The sequence below is a fragment of the Sabethes cyaneus genome, chromosome 1, assembly GCF_943734655.1.
Source record: "Sabethes cyaneus chromosome 1, idSabCyanKW18_F2, whole genome shotgun sequence".
Lineage (NCBI taxonomy): Eukaryota > Metazoa > Arthropoda > Insecta > Diptera > Culicidae > Sabethes > Sabethes cyaneus.
In genome coordinates, this window is record NC_071353.1 from 170,786,880 (window position 1) to 170,801,619 (window position 14,740).

At 40.1% G+C, this 14,740-nt stretch overlaps 1 protein-coding gene across 1 annotated transcript in view; it reads left to right on the top strand.

Annotated features, from left to right (window-relative positions):
- LOC128740004 (telomerase-binding protein EST1A) overlaps window positions 1-14,740 on the top strand; it is a 204,636-nt gene that overhangs the window by 111,363 nt on the left and 78,533 nt on the right. Inside the window, exons 7-8 of the mRNA XM_053835517.1 lie at window positions 3,394-3,793; window positions 3,893-4,109. Coding sequence (XP_053691492.1) covers window positions 3,394-3,793; window positions 3,893-4,109 — 617 coding nt within the window. The remainder of the gene's footprint in view (window positions 1-3,393; window positions 3,794-3,892; window positions 4,110-14,740) is intronic.

Here is a 14,740-nt window from a genome sequence, read left to right on the forward strand (position 1 = left end):
CAGGAAAATGGAGAGGGGAATATAGGAAAATTATGGCAAAATTCAAGACAAAAGAGGAAGAAATAGACAGATTCATATTGACAAAAATTGAGACATAAAGTAAACAAAATTTGAACATAGAATCAGTTATGCAACTGTTCTAATGAAAAAAATGTAAATGGAAAAGAAAATGGGGAAAACGCAAGGTAAGTTTAGACCTCTAAACAGAGAGAAATATAAGAGCAATAAAGAAAAAAATAGTGCGATAATCAAAATCAAAAATAGAAGTAGGCAGATGAGTAGAAGGTTACATAAAGAGAAATACAGTACCAAAAAAGATGGATATTGAGAGATGAATAAAAACGAAACTTAGAATGGAGACGATATTAGAGGAAAAATCGTAGAAGCAAAATGACGCAAAACAGAAAAGAAATAAAGAATCTGTCTGTGTGTGTGTGTGTGTGTGTGTGTGTGTGTGTGTGTGTGTGTGTGTGTGTGTGTGTGTGTGTGTGTGTGTGTGTGTGTGTGTGTGTGTGTGTGTGTGTGTGTGTGTGTGTGTGTGTGTGTGTGTGTGTGTGTGTGTGTGTGTGTGTGTGTGTGTGTGTGTGTGTGTGTGTGTTTGAGAGAGAGAGAGAGAGAGAGAAAGAGAGATATGTAGGGGAATAGAAGGAAATCGAAAAAACAGTCTTTTTAAACAATTAAAAAAGGACTAAAATAACGATATTGGAGAACTACAGAGACAAAACGGCAGAGTTTTATAGAGGAAATCGGAAACGGAATTCAAGAGAAAAACAAAGAGAATCTCAAGACGAAAAATGTCGAGAAAGCAGGTTATAAACCGAAATCCAACAGATGAAAATTAGGATCAAAATAGAATTACGAAGAGCTACATAGATAGATGCAGAGACAAGTAAAGAAAAATTAGTGTGCAAAATAAACAAAAACGTAATGAGAAATAGAAAGAAATGCAGAATTGACATTAAAAAAAGAGAGAATTGAAAAGAAAAATAGAGATGATTCAAAGGGAGAAAAATATAGTACAGCAAAGCGTTAGGTATAAACGTCTTCAAGACTTGACCCTATGTCGACAGACTACGTAGCCGGTTATTAGGGTACTCGACTAGTTCTCGATTAGTGTTACTGGACTAGTGCAACGATTCTGCTGATTTCTGTAGCATCACTCAGCCGAGACTCGAACAGACTACTAGCTTACTAGACCAGCATCTCGCCATGAAGCAAACTGAGCGGACGAAAGAAAATATAGATGAAGAGCAAAATAGAGCAAACCTGGAGCTGAATATAGAGCATGAAATATGCAGAAATAACAAAGAAAATCGAGAGATAAATGGAAACAAAATAAATAGACAGACAAGCTGAAGGATTAATAGGAAGAAATGCATTAGCAAAAAGAATATTGAGAGGCAAATAAAAGAAGAAATTGTAGGAAATGGACAGTGATTCGGCTGTTACTTTGTTATTTGTTACTCTGCCATTTGTGTTTCGTTATTAGCCGTAGACTACCCAATATATAACATGGCGGCGATAGTTTAGTTAGTAAAACACTCGGGCACCAACCGTGAGAGAGCGGAGGTGCGAACCCCACCTGTCATTACAGAACCGAATGTATTTTTGTTCTATATCGACATTTTCCAAGGGAAGTGAAAAATTGGAAAAAATAATTAGTAGAAAATAGAGCGAAACATAACGAAGAAATCGAGAGAAAATAGAAATACGAAAAAATACAAAGACAACAATAGAAACAAATATTGTTTCTGAGAAAAAAGTTGATTTTTGGAAAGAAAAGTAGAGAGATCAGAGATAGAGAGAACAGTAAAAAAGGCTAGTGTGAAGCAGTACAAACATAGAGTGAGTTAAAGAGAAGCGCAGGATAGTCGGTAAATAGTGAAATTTCTAAAATAAAGAGGGGTTAAAAAGCAAAAAATAATCACAGCAGTTAAGTAATGAAAAGTCTTAAATGAGTAAAATAATAAAAATAAAAAGAATGGAAGAAAATTAACATGGCAGATGGAAAGCAAGGTGGACATTGTGATTAGTCCCTGCCGAAATTCGATTATACGACGGCTAGCTTGATAGACCGGCATCGTACCTTGAGCGAGGCCATTCAGAGAGCTTTAATAAACTTTTAATAAACATCCATTAAAATTAGTAGCATATTTTGCGATGCATCTTTGCTATTTCGTTCGCCCTTTTTAACATCAATTATTTCATTTGCAATAATGAAGTGTGCAATGGTGTCTTCATCATAATTGTAGACTCCTATTTCATTAGGTATATTCAGATATTCAGATCTGCTTTGACCCTTCTACATTCTATTTCTGTGCATTTTATTCTTCCATAATAATAAAAACAAGCAAATTAAAACCCGCTTGCGTATGCTAACGGTCATTCCAAACGAACTGGAACCGGCTCGCTGTTATCGCCAACGGAAGGCAGCGGTAAAATAGAACTCATAAATTAGAACTTTCCCTACCGATAGGAGCTCGGTTTCTGTTCTCAGAGCATTCTTGCCGCGATTATCATCGCCGTTGCAAAGTGACACCAATAAATCTGGACGCACTGGAGCCGTTTCGCGCGGCATGGCGTAGTTGCCTAGTGGCTTCCGCGCGATCACTTTCCCAGAATGAAAACGCAAACAACCCGTGACGGGGTTTTTCGCCACGGAGCTCTACTCTGTATCGTTTCTTATCTTGCCGGAACGATTCTAAGCAGCAGACCTACGCCACCGCATGCGTTGTTAGCATAAAAACCCGCTGGCGATGATCGCCATCGGAACGGCAGGCGGAAATATATGTGTATGTGCCTCCTCTAACAGCAGAATGGCATGAATCAAAGATTTTCTCTCTCTGCTGAAATTAATATTCCGTTATTCACACGCCCGAAATGCGTCTTAATTTTTTGCCAACCAACTTCGAACGGTCCGTGGCTGCGCGCGGTCGGTCCTCCAGCAATCAGGCACACGGAGCAGTGCAATTTTATCCGTTCGCCTCCGGGCAATCTGTGTAGCAACAAATAAATTCTTTGTTGTCTTTCTCACTGACTTTGTGGGACAGTCGGGAAGAGGAAAACGCCGGTGTCCGGTGTGGGGTAGAGCCTCCTCGTTCTCCTCGTTTTTTTTTTGTATTTCTTGGCCCGCGGGCAGCAGCCGAGTAGCTAATCCGCGAAAGACACAAAACGCTTCCAATTATTTCATTATGTCCATTTTGTGTTTTGCACATTAGCTACCGCATGCAGCCCATTTCTCGGAATAGAATTTCATTATCATTACTAAGAGAAAAGAGTTCCCTGCCGGGTGGTGAAGTGTGGGATTTTCCTGCGAGCGAGCGATTCGCTCCGCGATGTTCCATTTTCATTTGTTCTTATTTTTCTTGGTTTCTTCTTTTTTTTCGTTTTCAGACGCATCCATCGCTCCCGGAGCTCGCTCTGAAGTGCAGGAATGTGCCCTTTCGATCGGACTGCTCATGTTCGGAATCATCCTGGAGCGGTTCATCCACGTGATACAGGGTGCCTCAACGGCGGCGGCGGCGTCGTCAAATTCGTCCTCTAATCCTCCGCTATCCAGTTGTAACAATAATAATAACAATATTAACAACAACAATAATAACAATGACACGAACGAGTCCCTGCTGCTGGCGATCGCCAGCAAGCAGAGTGCAATTGCTGAGAACCTCAAAGAACTGAGCCTTGTGGCCACCGGCGGTGGCGACGGTGGTAAGAAATCAACACCTCAACCGACCAGCAACAGTAGTAGCAGCAGCAGCAGCAGCAGCAATAACAAGACTGGAAAGGATAGCAGGTGAGTCTAAGTGACACAACTTTTAACTTCTGCCAACAAGTAGCCAACTTGCATTAAATGTCGGTGGATTTTTAATTGTTTTTTATTTCGACATCGCAGGATAAATGACGCATCGGCGGAGGCGGTGAACTCGTCCAAAGGGAGCAATGTTAATAATAATAATAATAATAACAACAACCATGCCACAACTGGTAACAGTAACTCTAGCAATTCCTGTGTTGGAGCCAGCGGGAGCAGCAGCAACGTTAAGGATGGTCAGGTGCGACAGAAGCTGGTACTGCCGGAAGATGCTAAAGTGATACTTCCTGCGATTAAGGTAAGTCTTTTTTACTGTTTTCTTCGACTTCGACTTGTTGGTTGTGATTCGACAGAGTTTAATGTTCCTTTGGTCCGGAAAAATTAGACAAAAACCAGGGAAATTTTCAAACAATCAAAGTATCTCAATGGTTTTAAACGTTTTCACATTTGAAAATGAATTAAGACGATTAAACCACACATAGAAAAAGTAGAAATGGAATTTCCCATGGGTGGTCCTTTGGTTTGTTTATAGAAGTTACCCCGTTGTTTTTCATTTTTATCAAATGTGTTGATATCTAGAGTGCTTTTTTGGCCCAATCTGGAGAAAAAATAAATAATGCGCAGATGCTCATTCCATTATTTCTCAAGTCTGCAGCTCACCGTTTTTGCATGCTGAATCCTGCATGAATGCAATTTAAGCCAATCCAAATCTGGGTTAAACCCGAGATGATGAATGCTTTTTTGACGATGAACATGAAATGGGGACAAAGAACAGAGAAATTATAAAGCAAACCTGATATTAAACAGAAAAGAAAACTTTTCCAATTAAATTCTACTATTTATGTTTATTCGCAACAGATACGTATTTCGCCTACGACTTGCAGGCTTCATCAGTGTCTGTTTTCGAACTGATGAAGCCTGCAAGTCGTAGGCGAAATACGTCTCTGTCGCGAATAAATGTAGTAGAATAATATAGTAGAAAACAAATGGAAATGCAAAAATTTCAGATAACGCAAAAAAAATTCATCAGTGAGAAATTTTGACGGGTGGTTGGAAACTGAGATGGGATAATTCAAAGCAAAGCCTTGCACATCTTTTACGACATTACGCTTCTTTATCGATAGACTTCTCAGCCGGTTATTAGAGTACAGCACTATTACGAGGCTGGTGGCAACGATCCTGCTGATTCTAAGCAGCATCGCGCAGTCAGATTCGAACGTACCACTAGCTCGAAGCTGGCAGGCAAAAATGCCCAGATTGGAGCCAAAATAGCTACAAATATTCACAAATAATACAAAATACAAAAGAGTGATCAAGAGAAAGTGTGAGTAGAAACGGCAAAAATGTCGGCAAAAATGAAAGAAACGGCACGAAGGCGTGAATGAAATGGAGCGAAAAATGGGGAAATATAGCAAAGCAAAGCGAGAAAAAGAAAAAGAAAAACGAGAACAAGAGTGGAAGAAAAATAAAACGAAAGGAAAAAAGCGACAGAAAAAGAGCAATAGAAAAAGAGCGGCGGCAGACACGGACAGATAGATATGATAGACAGACAGACAGACGGGACAAACAGACAGACGGGAAAAATAGAGAGACGGGACAAACAAGCAGACGGAACAGACAGACGTGCGCGACCGACAGACAGACGGGACAGACAGGTGGACGGGACAGATGGACATGCGAGATAGACAGACAGACGAGCCGGGACAGACGGGACAGATAGACCGGCAGGACATAGAGACAGACGGGACAGTTAGACAGACGGGACAGACAGATAGACGGGACAGATAGATAGACGGGACAGACAGACAGACGGGACAAATAGATAGGCGGGATAGACAGACATGTGGGACAGACAGAATTCAATCCAAATCCAATCCGAATTCCATCCAAGTCCAATCCAAATTCAACTCGAAATCTAAGTCCAGATCGTATCCAATCAGAAATCACTCTAAATCCAATCGAAATTCAATCCAAATCCAATCAAAAACAATCCAATCAAAACAGAAAGAAAATTGAACGTTGGGAATTTTGACGGATGGATGGAAACCGAGATGGGCGAGTCCGGGACGGGAAAAAAGCTACAAAGAAATGCCATGATTAGATAGCAAGAGTTAGTAACAAAAACTGAAGAAAAGCGAAAGAAAACAAGAAGAATCAAAAGAAAGTGTGAGAAGTAACGAGAGAAACGGCTTCGAAAATGGGCAGGAAATGGAACGAAAAAGTGGGAGAAATACCTTGAAAGATGAAATAAGTAGCGAGAAACAAAACAAACGAGCAGCAAAACAAAACGAGAAAAAGAATGAGAGAAAAAAAAACAAAAAAATCAGGAAAGAAGAGCTAGAGAAAAGGTACGAGAGAACATACATACAGACGAGACAGACTGGTAGAGAGGCCAGACAGACAGACAGACGGGACAGACAGATAGACGGGTCAGACAGACATACGGGACAGGCAGACAGATGGAACAGATAGATAGAACTTACAGGCAGAACAGACAGACGGGCTAGACAGATAGACGGGAAACAGACAAACGGGACAGACAAATGGAGAGTCGAGACATACAGACAGACAGGACAGACAGACGAGACTGGCTGACAGGCAGACGCAGTCAGAATGGGACGTATGGGACAGACAGAAAGACGTGACAGACAGACAGACGGGATACACAGAGAGACGGGACACGGGACAGCAAACGGGACAGACAGACCGACAAACGGGACAGACGGGAAACAGACAGACAGGATAGACGGGACCGACAGACAGACGGTCGGGACAGCCAGAAAACGATCAAAAATTCAGAAAACTAAGAAAAGTTGATAGGTTTAACGTGAGAGATGCAAATCGGTCCAAAATCGAAATAAAAAGATAAATTTGGGAGAGAAAATACAGAGAGAAACAACAGACTTTTGAAAGAGAGAAAGAAAAAGAAAATGTAAGGAAAACCTAAAAAGAGCGAGAAAAGAAAAAAGTGAAATTGGAAGTAGTATAGGGTAACTCGGCATGCTTCTAATTATTGACCTTGCTCTATTTTCGTGTTACCTGTATCTGAACGAAGGTGCAATCACAGTAGTATATATTGGTAAAAATTAGTGATGATTTTCCCCAAAGAATGCGGAGAAAATAATAGAAACCCGAAAGAGAACCAGGCTGAAACGCAACCCGAGATAGAATAACGGGAAAGAATAGTGGACATAAAAATATTGAATGAAAAATAAATAGCACGAATTGAAAACAAAGAGATATCCTAAGAACAAAATAGAAAACTCAGGGATGTAGACTGTCTCAAATCGGAATGATAAGAGAAAAGTAGCAAGATTGAATTGATTCTCAATGGGTAGCGATAGCGACAAGGTACAGAGAGTAAGAATTTATGATTATTTTTCAATACCCTGTTACCCTGTTGTACCCTGTTTTTTATTTCTAATCCCGATTTTCGTCTTTTTTCCTTTTCTATCCCTTAATTTGTTTCGTTTATTTCGTTCATCCGTTCCGTTTTCTGCTTTGTTTTCTCTTTCGTTTTTCTTTTTTTCCGTATTATCCTATTTTCCGTATTATTTTGTGTTCCGTTTTCATTTTTTCCCTATTTTCCTATTGTCTCTTCCGTTCATCATTTTCTCCATTTTCATCCAGTCTCCTCATTTTTATCTGGTTTTTCTCTCTCGCGTTTTTCCTCTTTTTCGATCCCGTTTGGCCAGTTTTTATCATGTCTGTTGCTTTTTTCGATTTTTCTCCTTCTGCCTCATTTTTCCTTTTCAGTTTTGTTATGTCTTGTTCTGTTTTCCGTCTCCGTCCCGATGTTCGTATTTTATTGATCTGTTTCCCTCGTTTCCGTTTCCTACTTATTATCAGTCCCGGTTTCTCATGCTTTTTATTCGTCGTTTTGTTATTTTCTTTCCCATTTCCAGTTTTTTTTTCGTTTCCAGTTTTCATAACTCTTTCTATCTTCTGACCTTTTCTAACATTTCATTCTGTGCTTGGTTTATTTTTTCCCTTTTTTTGCCAGTTCCAGTCCGTTTTACCTGCTGTTTCTTTCTTCTTTTTTGTATCATTTTCCCGTTTTTTGTCCCTTACGTTTTCCTTTTATACTCCGTTTAATCTCTTTTACCAGTTTTTCTCATTTCCCCTATCCGTTCTTCTTTTTCCTTTTGGTGTGTTACACTTCCTGTTCCACTTTTCGTTATTTTCAGTCGTGTTTTTTCTCATGCTTTTCCGCATTTTTTGTTATTTTCCTACCCAATTTTAGTATTTTTGTCTTTTTCTCTTATTTTTCGTTTCCTTCTCGTTTATCGCCTTCGTCAATACCTGTTTGTTCGTCCTTTTTGTTTTTGGCTGCCTTTTTTCCCTTTCGTCTCCGGTTTTCTTTTTTAATTTACCATTTTTCTTTTCCTTTTAACCTTTATATTGAGTTCGGTTTACCTGTTCTTCTCCTGTTTTTCTATCCCATTTTCTGTTTTTTATACCATAGTTTTTCCTTTTATATCCCGTTTGATCCTTTCTCACATCTTTCCCTCTGATTATTCTTCTTCTGCCATTTGGTTTTTTTTCCTCGTTTTTCCTATTGGCCGCCCCACTCTTTCTCTGTTCCTTTTCTCTTCTTTTCGTGTCTCGTTTTTCGCCCTTTTCCTGAATCGTAAATTGCTTCTGTTCTGTTTTTCGTCCGTTTTCCCCGTTTGCTGGTCCGTTTCTCCTGTCTCGTTCTTTGTCATTTTCTACTACATTATTTCGACAGTTTTGACGTAGGACTACGTCTTTGTTTACTACCTGGGACTGGGTAGCACTTTGTGAAAACGAAAATAGAAGTGTAACGTTGGAATGAAAGATTTCAAATGTTAATAAGTAGTTAACTACTGCACGAAACTGAACAATTTATATATCGTTGGAAAGATAAAATGAACAGCAATTTTATGGACGGCGTAAGAGGGGGAGCTCCTATACAAATGAAAACAATTTTCCTCAAAACTCGAGAACTAATCAAGCAAATGGAAAAAAAAATTGGCATGTGGGGGTTTATAGTGACATGAATTTATTTTATGATAGTTTGAGACCCCTCACCCCTGTGGTAGGAGGATGAGGACTCTCATACAAAATAAATAAAACAGAAGTTTTTGTGTTTGTGGCATATTTTCTGCTATGTAACAAGCGGTAAGCTGAGAAAGTAAACTAGTAAAACCTTCTCGGAGCAAAAGACAATGAATCGACGCCGGTAACTTACGTGCCTGTCAATTCATGTCAAAAGAGAAGGACATTCGAATGGCACGTCATATTTGCGATGAACGTGCTTTGGCTTTAATGATATTTGTAATCAATGGCCCTTTTGAAGGCCACATGCGAGTAAAAGTAAGATTATTGAAACATGTCAAGCTACGTATACTCATATTTAATACAATGATCTGTGGGCTGGTCATTCATTACTGTTTCAACCTTTATGATGCACACAAATGACTTTTAAAAGAAATCTCTGTATCTCAATGGTTGCAGGCGTTGTAAATATGAACCCCCGCCCACGTATTTTCAAAGCCACCATTGCATTCAATGAAGAATTAAATTTGAATCTTCTCCTTTAAACATTCACTTAAAAAATGGCACTCACAGATTCTTATAAACAGACATATGCCAGAAATGCAGTTTACATTAGTCTTTGATCTAATGATCCGATATAGTCCTACGTCAACCATTCGTACAACCCTTAGGTCTGCATACCTTGTAGTTTTTTTTTCTTTATATCGGTCCCGATTGCTGTTTTTTCCCTTTTTTAACTCCTACTCTATTTCGTTTTTCGTGCGTTCGTCGTATATTTTTTTCGTTCGGGGTTTCCTCCTTTTCTTTCTGGTTCTCTTTTTCGTTTCCGTTTTATCCCTTTTATCTTCTGTTCACTTTTTTCTTCCCATTTTAGTTTCATTTTTGTCCCATTTTTCTTCGCTTTTCCATTCTCTTGCTCCCGTTTTTCTATCCCGTGTTTTCTGCTTTTGTCACGTTTCTCTCTTTTCCTGTTCAGTTTAACCTTATTTTCACTCTCGATTTCTGCATTTTCTTTAGAATTCTTTCTTCGTTTTCCTTTATTTTTCTTTTTTATCCCGTTTGATCTCTCGCTTTTTGAGTGTTACTCTCTCTTTTCTCTAGTTCGTTGTCTGTGATTTCTCTTTTATTTTAGTTCTAGTTCTTTTTCTATACTAGTTTTCCTTTTTCCTGCCCCCTGTTTCCTTTATGTTATACGTTTTCTTCTTTTCCTCTTCTTTTCATGTCCCGTTTTCGCCCTTTTTCCGAATCCTAGATTACTGCTGTTCTGCTTTTCATCTTTCTTCCTCCGTTTTTCTGCATTTTCCAGCCCATTTGTCCCGTTTCGTTCTTCTGTTTGACTCTCCTCCTTTAGTTTCTGTCTTTTCTTGATGTTTTTTCTTTTTTCTTGGTTCTGGTTTTTGTTTTTTCGCTTTCTTCGTACTCCTCTATCCCGTTTTTCGTTCGGCTTATTCTCCTTTTCGGTCAGCCTCTGTTTTTCTGTTATCCCGTTTTATTATTTTCGTCTTCTGTTTTTATTCATCTTATTTTTTCTGTCCCTGTTTTACTCTTTTTCTGTTCTCGTTTCTCATCTTCGTTTTTCTGTCTCGTTCTTTGTTATTTTCTACTCATTTTCAACTTTTTTCTTTTTTTGACGGTCCTAATTTTTGATTTTTTTTCGCATTTTAACTCTTTTTCTACCCTGTTTTTTATTCGGCTTTTCCTTCTTTTCTGTCACTTATGTCACTTATGGTTTTATTTTTTTTTCCCATTTTATTTTATTTTCTGTACCGTTTTTCCTCTTTTGCTGTTCTTGTTTCTCCATTTTTCTGCTCCAGTATTGTCTACTTTTCTCTCTCGTTTTTTCTTCTTCTTCTGTCACGTTTTTTCTCTTTTTCTGTTCAGTGTCTTATTTTCTTGTTTGCCGAACGTACTGGCAAAAATTTTACAAAAAAATGTATAAACTATATAAATAAACTGAAAAATAATAGTTAGGTTTGAATCATAATTTTATTAAAAAATTAGATAAAATTGGAGTATATATTTTGAAGAGGACCAACTTGCACCATTTTGTCTGCGTCGTCCAAACGTTTTTGGTTTTCAATTCGACAATTAAAAAAGTGTCGGAATTTCTCAATGAATTTAGTATAGTTCAGTTCCCGAGCAGGAGCGAAGAGCAAAATAATATAAAAACAATATCAAACTGTGTTATAATGCTATATTTTGTTATTGAATAGATATGGAGATACATTGATAACACATTTTGTTATTGGGTAGATATTTAAAACAGTGGTTGTAAGAGCAGTTTAATAACTGATTTTGTTATCATACCTTATTTTGGGCTTAAAATGACATTCGATATATTTCATACAATTTTTTTATTGATTAAAGAGATTTTAGATTATGAATATTTTATAAAATGATTTTGTAATATCTCATATACTACTGCATTTGTTATTCAGTACCTTAATAATACTAAAATATGTTATTCTAAACTCTGAATACAGTCATGTTATTGCTTTGTTATTCAGATAACACAAGTAGTTATTCTTTTGGCCTTAGAGGAGTAAAATTTAGATATTATTTTGTATTATTTATTTATTATTTATTTATATTATTATTTTTTATTTTACCAACTATGTCAGCCGAAACAAGACCAAATTTTGATATGAGTTATTCGATTTCCAATAACACATTTTGATATTATTTTGCTCTTCGCTCCTGCTCGGGTTATCCTTTGAAGATCAATGCAACTCAGACACATTAAAAAATGTTTATTATGGGTACCATCTTTGGGTTAATTTCAAACCTAGAGGAGCAGCTTCAATCGTTGTGTATTAATTCACACACATGCACATTTCCTGAACAAATTTAAATCCTTCATTGGGCCATCCAATAGCCATTTGAACACATCGTAAAGCACCTCATCTCGTATTTCACGCTGAGAGAACCACCCAAATTAGCATTTTGAAATATTACGGCAATTACGGTGTCGAGTCAGGCTACTATGTACCTACCACAGACTGCCACAGATCGGAACAAGAAGCCATTCTAATGCGAGATTCTAATCGCAAAAAAAAAACAAATCCGGAACCTTATCGGAGACATCTCCCCACAGCCAGTTAATTAAAACTAATCTTTATGTTGACTCATCCTCGGAGCCGAAAGCCGCGAACTGCACCGAACATCCATCCCCGCACGGGGGTCAGGGCTCTGCCCTACGCGTTTTCCATTCGTTCCGACCGCGGTCGGACGTCGGTGGTGGTGCCGGAATCTGTGCGCACAAGGCAATTAACTTCGGATCATCAGACGCAACGCTTTATTAGTACCATCTGTTTCTGTTCTGCGGAAAATAAAACTACGCGGCCGCTCGTTTGTTCGTTTGTTCGTTCGTTTGTTGTAGCCCAAGGTCCCGACCGAATTCTGCACAAAGCTGCTGTGGCCGGCAAATGCGCACCGATCTTAATCGGTAACATCTTTTCTGATCGGTCTGAGCCGCCCAGACCAGAGGAAATAAAAAGGAAAAATAAAATACGTCAATCAATCCGAGAGAAGCACATGTCGGTACCTAAGAATACTACGCAGGAATTCGCCGAAGGTCATCGTCGCCTTGTACGGGATGATGAAAGGCATGCTCCGTGACAACCTAACGGCTACCGCTCGGCTCGGCCGGTCAATAATCCCATTTGTTTCCTTGATGAGCCGAGCCGAGGTTCCGCGCAACGCCGGCCGTAACGAGGTGATTGTCCGCATAATTTGCCAAAACTAGAGCCATTTTCCACAGACAGACACAAAACGCCATGGTTTCGGCTTTTTTGGTGGCGGCCGGCGCCTCCAAAATAAAAGATGATGGCATCGCATCGCATCGGCGGAACCTGTCCTCTCTTCCTTTTTATTTTTGTGTTTGGTGTTTTGTTCCGTCGACACTGCGGCCACCGGTCTTATTGCGCGCGGAGAACCGCGCCGAGGAATAATGGGATGGATTAGGCCGATTCGCTACGAAATACCAACATTTAATTGAAAAATAATTGTCTTGCCAGAAAGCTTTGGCAGACTTTCTGGTCGATTAAACGGCCAAGCGCGCGGGTTACCGTTGGTCCATTTGCCGAAATGAACACAGCAGCAGCAGCAGCAGCAGCCGAGGAGAGGAAAAAATCTAAACCAACCGAATTGAGGAGATGCGAATAATGGCGTTTTTTTTTTTGCTTTCGAGGGGATAAAAAGGTTGTTCTGCTGCTGCTGCTGCTGCTGGTTGGAATTTTTCCCGGATCGACGGGTTCGGGCGCAGACGGGAGATGATAATGTTTACGCCTCACTGAATTCCATACACCGGCCATGCCATCATGGGTGCGGTGCACTTTGATTTGGCCTGTTGATCCAAACGACCGTCAAGGTCTTGTGCGCGGTGTACAAGAGCTTAATCCCGATTTATTGTCGATTTTCCGTTCAGGTTCCTTTCATCGGACGGCTAATTGAGCAGCAGCAGCAGCAGAGGAGAAGAGTGGCGGCGGTGGGTGATGAGTTTCGGAATTTATAGGAGCCCATCAGTGTTGTCTTGTATTGTGTTCGTTCGGCAAAAACAAACTATAAACAGTAGCGCAAATTAGAGGCTATTTGCCCCGTTCAGCACCAAATACAAACTAAACCCGGCCCTCTGCCCTCTTCCATGCCACCCTTTCGAGAAGGAGCCGAGGTGAGTCAGCGGACCCTCATCAACAGCAGCAACAGCAGCAAAGGCAGACCACCAGTCAGTAATGTGCTGCGTTCCGATGTTGCGCCGTTGTGGCCGTTTCAGGCCGATCGAAGACGGTAGAGAAAGAGACAGGGACGAGGGGCAAAAAGATCAAGCTCTCAATAACAGGTATTTTTGGAGGCTTCTTCGCGTATGATTACATTTCAATCACTTGTGGTGATCCTCAATTAAGTTTCGTAGCTGTTTTACTTCATTCTTCTGTTACTAAACAATCACTTCTGAGAGGCTGCTCGTTGCTGTGGCTTTTGCTGGCGTTGTACGAACGCGCTCCTAGCTAGGCTTGCACTTCGTACGTTTCCATCACCCGCCCAGGCCTAGGCATCCAACCTGTGCGATTGAAGCATTTTTTTTCTATTTCGAGTGTCCGACAATGTTCCTCTCGATGGACTCCTTTCTGGGACTCGTTCGTTCGTTCGTTCCATACTGCCGGCCGCTGAGGGCTAACGACAAGTGTGTGCGATAATTACTCGAAACGAAAATAAGTTAATTTGTTTTTGGGGTGCATGCTGCTCTCGGCGGTGCATCCAGCAACACTTGACGAGCCGATGATGAGCTCCCGTCGTGAGGGCCCCTTAGTTCTGTTAGAGAAACAAAAACGTTAACCAGCTAGACACTTATTTTCATTCAGCACCACCATATCGAACGACCTGTACCGTATGTTCTGCCAAAATACCGTTCCAGAAAAAAATGCCATTGATAAATGATACTTTCATTTGAAATCAGAAATCAGCATGCAAATGATTGTTAAACAAGCTAATAAAATTCACACGCTGCACACGAACTGAACTGATACCCCATTTAATTTAGGGCAAATCTTACATTCCTGTAACGAATTCTTCCCAGCTTTCGACTTTTCGGAGTTTCGCCACTAACTTATCAATAACCTAGTAAAGTATCAGAACCAGAGCTAGCCGGGCTAGCTAGCTAGGTAGCAAACCATTTGCACCACGATTTGCATAATTTTATGCGCGCCCCCTTTTATGAATAACACATCATGATCCCGGAATGGTGCCGTTTGTCTCACCCAATAAATTTTGAAATAAAATCGCAAATATGCGATCAAAACTCGGTCGATTGCCGGCCAGCCGGATAGGATTCGAAATACATGCGCGTACACACCCACCCACCTGCCTGGCCTCTGGCTTTGACGGGAGGGGGAGGGGGAGTGGAATTCCCTCCAC